This window comes from Oncorhynchus tshawytscha, linkage group LG24 (genome assembly GCF_018296145.1).
Source record: "Oncorhynchus tshawytscha isolate Ot180627B linkage group LG24, Otsh_v2.0, whole genome shotgun sequence".
Lineage (NCBI taxonomy): Eukaryota > Metazoa > Chordata > Actinopteri > Salmoniformes > Salmonidae > Oncorhynchus > Oncorhynchus tshawytscha.
Window position 1 is genome coordinate 32,255,307 of NC_056452.1, and position 8,321 is coordinate 32,263,627.

Sequence of the window (8,321 nt, forward strand, 5' to 3'; positions counted from 1 at the left end):
TTGTCGATGTGTTCCTGGTTCGAGCCCAGGTAGGGGCGAGGAGGGGGACGGAAGCTATACTGTTACACTGGCAATACTATAGTGCCTATAAGAACATCCAATAGTCAAAGGTTAATGAAATACAAATGGTATAGAGGGGAATAGTCCTATAAATACTATATTAACTACAAACTAAAACCTCTTACCTTGGAATATTGAAGTCTCATGTTAAAAGGAACAACCAGCTTTCATATGTTCTCAAGTTCTGTGCAAGGAACTCAAACGTTAGCTTTCTTACATAGCACATATTGCACTTTTACTTTCTTCTCCAACACTTTGATTTTGCATTATTTAAACCAAATTGAACATGTTTCATTATTTATTTGAGGCTAAATTGATTTTATTGATGTATTATATTAAGTTAAAATAAGTGTTCATTCAGTATTGTTGTAATTGTCATTATTACAAATAAAAAGATTGTCCGGTTAATCGTTATCGGCTTTTTTGGTCCTCCAATAGTCAGTATCGGTGTTGAAAAGTCATAATCGGTCGACCTCTAATACAAACACACACACACACTCACACACACACACGCACACACACACGCTGTAGTAGCAGTGGTAGTGCCCCTGTAGACTACAGATAAGGATCTCTGAGATGTAGCTGTATCTCTTCAACCGTCACCTCAATGTGATTTGTCACTCAACCTGACTAGCATGTTTCTTTCAACTCAGTCAATAAACCAGTTGATTTGTTGTTGTTGTTCCATGGAAACGGACAATATTCTGCTGATTGGTTGGTCTGATATGAAGGCCAGCTGGTTTTGTCTTTCCTGTCACATCTTTGTCCCTGAGCAGGGCTCAGGATGATCAATAGTTAGTGAACAGCCCACAGGGGTGCTAAAAGAGAAAGAGAGAGACAACTCCACGACTCCCTTCTCTCTGACCGACTCCACCCCTTCTCTCTCCACTCCCCCTTCTCTCTGACCGACTCCACCCCCTTCTCTCTGACCGACTCCACCGACTCCACCCCCTTCTCTCTGACCGACTCCACCCCCCCTTCTCTCTGACCGACTCCACCCCTTCTCTCTGACCTGACTCCACCCCCTTCTCTCTGACCGACTCCACCCCTTCTCTCTGACCGACTCCACCCCCTTCTCTCTGACCGACTCCACCCCTTCTCTCTGACCTGACCGACTCCACCCCTTCTCTCTGACCGACTCCACCCCCTTCTCTCTGACCGACTCCACCCCTTCTCTCTGACCAACACCACTCCAGTCCCCCTTCTCTCTGACTGACTCGACTCCACCCCCTTCTCTCTGACCGACTCCACCCCCTTCTCTCTGACCGACTCCACCCCTTCTCTCCCTTCTCTCTGACCGACGACCCACCCCCTCTAACCGAGTCCATCCCCTTCTCTCTGACCGACTCCACTCCACCCCCTTCTCTCTAACCGAGTCCATCCCCTTCTCTCTGACCGACTCCACCCCCTTCTCTCTGACCAACACCACCCCCTCTAACCGAGTCCATCCCCTTCTCTCTGACCGACTCCACCCCCTTCTCTCTGACTGACTGACTGAATAACTTGCATGCTTCCTCCGTATACTGTACATGTCTGCATCCCAAATGGTACCATATCCCCTATATAACGCACTACCTTTGACCAGGACCCAATGGTTGAGCACTACAGGAAATAAGGTCCCATTGGGGACATATCAGACCATGTGCTGCTGACTGCTGAACACACAAACATCAGATCAGACCACAGATAGACGACAAAACTGGGACACGTGGTTGCATTGTAGACGAACAGACATACTGCCTAGGCTATTATCAAGCACGTGCGCCACAAAAGAAGGTCATTGCTCAAGGCATATGAGGAAACAAGCTGCATTATCAGCAAATACCAACTGAAAGATAGTTAGAACAGGATGTCAGAGTGAGATTTGTCTACTGCGAGGATCGGTGTAGTTGGAAAAGGATGTCAGAGAGAGAGATCTCTACTGAGAGGATCGTGTAGTTGGAAAAGGATGTCAGAGAGAGAGATCTCTACTGAGAGGATTGTGTAGTTGGAGGATGACATAGAGAGATAGTTATCTGCTCAGAGGGTCGGTGTAGTTGGAGCAGGATGTCAGATAAAGGAAATGTCTACTGAGAGGAGCTCTGAAGTTGGAGCAGGATTTCAGAGAGAGAGAGAGAGAGAGAGATCTCTACTGAGAGGATTGGTGTAGTTGGAGCAGGAGGTCAGGGAGAGAGATATGTACTTGTCTACTCTGTTATCTCGACTTAGTATGAACAAGTTTGTCCTTGTGCAGAATACAGAAAACATGCTGCGTTGCAATTCTAGTTTGGCAGCGGTGTGTGCAGACTGACAACCCAGATCAGTGTGTCATTACACTTGAATGTAAATTGTGGACCTTTATATAACAATAAGGTGCTATTTATCCACTTCACAAAGTGGTTTCTCAACGGCAATCCTTTAAAGAAAGCAACCTCAGACACTTAGTTCTTCATACAAGATCACAAATTGTATTTTGGCAATTATTTTTTTTGAAACAAGTGCATATACACATTACAGTTAAATGATTTCAGTTGGATGCTTAAGTGTTTACAGAGAAAGGCTAGTCATCATCAGTCACATTCTACGTTTTGAAAAGGAACTGCTATCAGACAGGTCACGTCCCAAACAACCACCCTGTACCTTACATAAAGCACTAGTCTTGACCAGAGAGCCCTATGGGTTTCCCCAAGGGGGTTCTGGTTCAAAAGTAGTGCATTGCATAGGGAATAGGGTGCCATTTGAGATGTAAACTCAACAAAGAGGGACCAAGAAGAGTCCTATTTTATTATGATTACATACCTTCATCTTCAAAAATATACAAACACAATGTATTCCAAAAAAATCTAAAAACATTACAGTCATGTTTTACTGAAGAATACAGTAGTCCCTTCGGTTTGGGTCCACTATAAACATAGTCCATTAGTTTACTTGGATGGTATGCAGTAGTCCCTTCGGTTTGGGTCCACTATAAACATAGTCCATTAGTTTACTTGGATGGTATGCAGTAGTCCCTTCGGTTTGGGTCCACTATAAACATAGTCCATTAGTTTACTTGGATGGTATGCAGTAGTCCCTTCAGTTTGGGTCCACTATGTACATAGTCCATTAGTTTACTTGGATGGTATGCAGTAGGTATGTGGTATTTGTATATTTATATAGTTGTATTTGAACCCCCCCACAACAATCCCTTCCCCATGTTGAAAATGGAAATCAAGTATCCCTCTCTTTTTTTACTTTGACGTCTCCTGCAAGGATGGTAGCGATTTCTCCTTGCATGAAAGCCCACGGTACGTTAGAGCCGACCAACGGGCACTTCTCCCCACTGGGACAGTACACCTCCCCGGTGGCTCCTTGTTGTTTGATGCTCTGCCGCGAACACGGGAAGCAGAACTTGTGCGAGGGTACCGACGGACACTGAACAAAGTGAGTGTCCTCTAACCTCTCGTGACAGAGCGTGCAGCAGAGGGGTACGCTCCCGGGTACTGACGGGTCCGGAATGCTTTGAGGTCCGTGCCCTTGGTCCACGCCTCCTCCTGACACGTGAGTTGTCCCCGCACCACCAGTACCATCTCTCCCCTGTCCAAGCCGCCGGTTCTGGTTCATGGAAGAGGGCGAGAGCGGGCTGCTGCTGTTGCGACGCGTGGTGGAGTGGACCTGGTTCCCGTCTTTGGGCGAGCTGTTCCCGCCACCACCGGCGTTGTCTGCCGCGAGGATCAGAGCCGCCATGGGGGACTGGCCGTTCTGCGCAGCTTCCGGTGGGGTGGTGCGTGAGTGGGGGGATATGGTATTGGTGGGGACGGAGGAGAAGCTTGGTGGTGGTCCCGGGGGCATTTTATGTCCGTCACGGTCAGATGGTGGACCCGGTAACCACTGCTGTCTGTCCTCTCCGTTATGCTTGGCGGCGGTTCCCTCTCTCTCTCCCTCCGGTTCCGGCGATGCTTTCCTCTTCATAGTCCGCGGGTGTTTTCCCCTGTCTGAAGGAAGGAAAGGGTTAAACGCGAAGAAGGCTGAGTTAGAGACACAACATGCTGATCAATACTGAGAAGAAACACTTCCCTTGTTGCATAACGCTAAATAATACAAACAACAACATCATCTTATTCAGTAGTAGGAGTCATTCTTCTATGATTTAAAAAAATAAACAAATATGACCCTTTATTTAACCAGGGGAACCTAGATAAATAAAGGCACATAAAATAAACACACACACAAAAATAAAAAAAGGCACTCATATGTTAAAATGGACTCGTGGCTGAGTTTGTGTCATGAGACATGGAAATGTGATCTGTCTACTTCATTTGAATGGTAGTGCCTAAAGGGTGGACACGTGAAACACTTTCCATCGGCTGAAGCATATCAGGCGACGTACGACTTGTGTCATGACAAAATGCTAAATATATATATATATAATATATCTCTAGGCTGTATGCAGGCTAGGTTACTGTACTGCTCCATTTAATGGAAAAACAACCCCAGCCAGCCATCCAGTCAGCCAGCCAGCCAGCCAGTCAGTCAGCCAGCCAGCCAGCCAGCCATCCAGTCAGCAATCCAGCCAGTCAGTAATCCAGCCAGTCAGCCAGCCAGTCAGTCAGCCATCCAGTCAGCCAGCCAGCCAGCCAGTCAGCCAGCCAGCCAGCCAGCCATCCAGTCAGCAATCCAGCCAGCCAGTCAGCAATCCAGTCAGTCAGCAATCCAGCCAGTCAGTCAGCCAGCCAGCCAGCCAGTCAGTCAGTCAGTCAGTCAGCCATCCAGTCAGCCAGCCAGTTAGTCAGCAATCTAGCCAGCCAGTCAGCCATCCAGTCAGTCAGCAATCCAGCCAGTCAGCCATCCAGCCAGTCATCCAGCCATTCATCCAGCCAGTCAGTCAGCCAGCCAGCCATCCAGCCAGCCATCCAGCCAGTCATCCAGCCAGTCAGTCAGTCAGCCATTCATCCATCCATCCATCCATCCAGCCAGCCAGTCATCCAGCCATCCATCCAGTCAGTCAGCCATCCAGCCAGTCATCCAGCCATTCATCCATCCATCCAGCCGGCCAGTACCAACCTGATTTAGAAGCTGCGGCGTTCTGTTGTTGCTCATAGCCCATCACCCTCTGTTGCATGGCGGCAGGATCCTTTTTGAACCGGTTGTCGAAGGTATGGAGAGCCATCAAGTCCCTGACCGTTTTCCCCTTGTTCATCCAGTCATCCGTCCTTTGTTTGTGGTTCTCTATCTCCGGCGTCAGGCTGTCCGGTCTGTGCTTATCCTTCTCGTGTTGCTCGATGCTGGAGAACGAGGCCGGGCGCTTACCGCCGTGCCCGTTGGGGCTACCAGCCATCAAACCTGACCCCGGGTGCCCCATCGGTCGGCCGTTAACGGCGTGCACGGAGGACATGTTCCCGTTCACCAAAGGCACTAGATTAGGAGGAACCGTGTTATTCCTGCGCGGGTTTGGGCTCTGCCGGTTAAGCTCTGGTGGATCGTCCGGTTTAGGAAATCCATTAGGTACCGGAATGCCGTTAGCCTGTCTCCCAGACTGGTACTCCGGCCCCAGCCGCGGAGGACGGTCCGATGTGGAGAGGGGGTAGCGGTCAAGGGGCTGAGGTGGTCGGGAACCGTTGTCTCCTCCAGAGCCGTGGTGATTAGCATGGATTTCTTTCCCCGAGAGCTGCTGCTGTTTAGCGGGCCCCGGAGATCTCCCCTCCTGTAAACCGTGAGCCCGCTTCAGCTGCCGGGCTGTCTCAATCACAAACTCGATCCGGTCCGCTCCTTCGTAGTTGACACATCCCCTGCAGATGGACTCGGTAAAATCCCAGATCATAGCCCAGGGCATGCGGGGCAGGTCGCATAAATAACAGGACTGCCTTCTTGAAGCAGCTACCGTCGCGGACGACATAGCTTCCCTTTCACCGAAAAACGGACGTTAAATCTCTCTCTAACCCAGGTCTCTGTGTGTGGATATCTCCTAGTCCTTTTTAGAAATCAGACACAGGTCCTTCCGTGTCTGAAAAATACGTCCTCTACTCCTCTCCGTCGGTCTCCTGACTATAGCAACAAACAATTAAGTTACAAACAGAAGTGCATGACAGCAGGGAGGATGTTTTTTTAGACTACTACGACTGACGCGTCCTCTATCTGTCTCTCTTACTGCCTCGCCTACAGCCTCCGCTCAGCCCAGTCCCGGTGTGGAGAGGTGACGTCACCGCCCGGGCACCGACAACATTCTATTTACTTCATTCTTCGACGGCAGCCCCCTCAGGCGCATGCTCAGTCACGCCAGTCTCCTTCGCCCACATTTTTTATTTATTTTATTTAATCACTACTTGAACCTTTGCCAAGAAGGTTACAACCAACCAGCCACCGCCAGATCGGGGGTGGGAGAGACGGGAACAGTGTGATTGTTGCCTTCTGCTTCAAGTGAAAACGGAAAAGATATCCACGATAAATATCCTCTTTCTAAAGAATATTCGAGTCGAAATATGCTGGATATTGTGGCAGAGAGGCCAGTGTGTTTTGTGCATTAGAGAAATGTCTAAAAGATACCATTCTGCACTCTGTTGAGGCTCTATTAGAACCTAACAGTGTGTTACAACACAACATTTTCTTCAATATCAACATGATTTGGATGATAAATATATTAGAAAAGGCTACTATTGGAATGTTGAAAATATTCCAAGGTGCATTTTTCACAATATATATATATATATATATATATATTTTTTTTTTAATGCGTTTGCAATGTCGTATAGGAAATCACCTTTCCCCGGTTACAGCAACTACAGCCAGACCCTTTCGATGCGTAAAATATTCCCTACATCCCGACTATTAGGCACAATCGTTCAGTAGTTGCAACAAAGTAACACGTCCACATTTCATCCTGTTGGCGGCCGCGTCATACCAAACCCGTAGCCCGGTCGTTACCGCAGCCTAATTCTGCTCATGAATATTCATGAGCATGCAAAAGAATGAAAGGGTTTCATTTTCGTCAGCTTTCAGTGTGCAAATTCATATTCTAACCGTTGATCTTCGTATAGGCTACAGTAAACAACAGGGCGGTGATCTCTCTGTCCTCTGCACAGCGTACAGGCTGTTCCAGTAAACGCTATACTGTAGATGTGGGGATTTCCAGACTTGTGAAATGGGACCATAACCGGATAGCCCACTTTATCCAAGTAGGTTATAAGAGGCACTGCAACATAACGTCACATCTGATGCATTTTGATGTTAAGTATTGGTAAGTGGGTGGGTAGGCTACGGAAATAAACTATTAATGAACCGTGAACTACACCAGTCACTCAATAAACCTAAATATTAAATATTATAATAATTTGCCTATTCGAATATGTCTCAAAATCTTATCACTGAATACACCCGTGTGTAAAAGTCAAAAACAAGTGCATAAAAGGTTCTTAAAAGGACAATAAAGTTTCATGAATTCAAATGTAGAATTCCAGTGTTCTCCAGCAGTTGGAGAAGTGGGTGGCAGGAGGGGAGTAGTATTTTGTTTTGTCATTCCACCCGAGGCAGGGAGGCAGGGTTCATTCCACCCGAGGCAGGGAGGCAGGGTTCATTCCACCCGAGGCAGGGAGGCAGGGTTCATTCCACCCGAGGCAGGGAGGCAGGGTTCATTCCACCCGAGGCAGGGAGGCAGGGTTCATTCCACCCGAGGCAGGGAGGCAGGGTTCATTCCATCTGAGGCAGGGAGGCAGGTTTCATTCCACCCGAGGCAGGGAGGCAGGGTTCATTCCACCCGAGGCAGGGAGGCAGGGTTCATTCCACCCGAGGCAGGGAGGCAGGTTTCATTCCACCCGAGGCAGGGAGGCAGGGTTCATTCCACCCGAGGCAGGGAGGCAGGGTTCATTCCACCCGAGGCAGGGAGGCAGGGTTCATTCCACCCGAGGCAGGGTTGAATCCATTCCAACAGATGCATAGCTGGAGGGTGAGGCAATAACGCAACTGACTGAAGCCTAGCAGCTGCCAACACAGTGTGTGTGTGTGTAGACAGGATATATTTGTGCCGCCGTGACGTTCCAAAGAGGAACTAAGATGTTTAGTCACGTACCGACCTTACGCCTCGGCCCTACCTGCCAACCAATCCACCTAGCGCCCCGCCTCGGCCCTACCCGCCAACCAATCCACCTTGCGCCCCACCTCGGCTCTACCCGCCAACCAATCCGCCTTGCGCCCCGCCTCGGCCCTACCTGCCAACCAATCCCCCTTGCGCCCCGCCTCAGCTCCACCCGCCAACCAATCCACCTTGCGCCCCGCCCCTCCCCGCCAACCAATCCGCCTTGCGCCCCACC

At 49.1% G+C, this 8,321-nt stretch overlaps 1 protein-coding gene across 1 annotated transcript; it reads right to left on the reverse strand.

Moving 5' to 3' along the window:
* Nucleotides 1–2,484: 2,484 nt before the first annotated feature.
* Nucleotides 2,485–7,545, reverse strand: LOC112216388 (interferon regulatory factor 2-binding protein 2-A). Its single transcript, XM_024376356.2, has 2 exons — nt 5,083–7,545; nt 2,485–4,013 (listed from the first exon to the last, which is right to left on the reverse strand). The coding sequence occupies exons 1-2, from the start codon at nt 5,912–5,914 to the stop codon at nt 3,250–3,252; spliced, it is 1,596 nt and encodes a 531-aa protein (XP_024232124.1). The 5' UTR covers nt 5,915–7,545; the 3' UTR covers nt 2,485–3,249.
* Nucleotides 7,546–8,321: the final 776 nt, after the last annotated feature.

Coding starts and splice junctions, on each gene's coding strand:
- LOC112216388 (XM_024376356.2), bottom strand. CDS start 5,914: ATGTCGTCCGCGACGGTAGCTGCTTCAAGAAGGCAGTCCTGTTATTTA. Junction 4,014..5,082: donor CGCCGCAGCTTCTAAATCAG/GTTGGTACTGGC, acceptor TCCTTCCTTCAG/ACAGGGGAAAACACCCGCGG.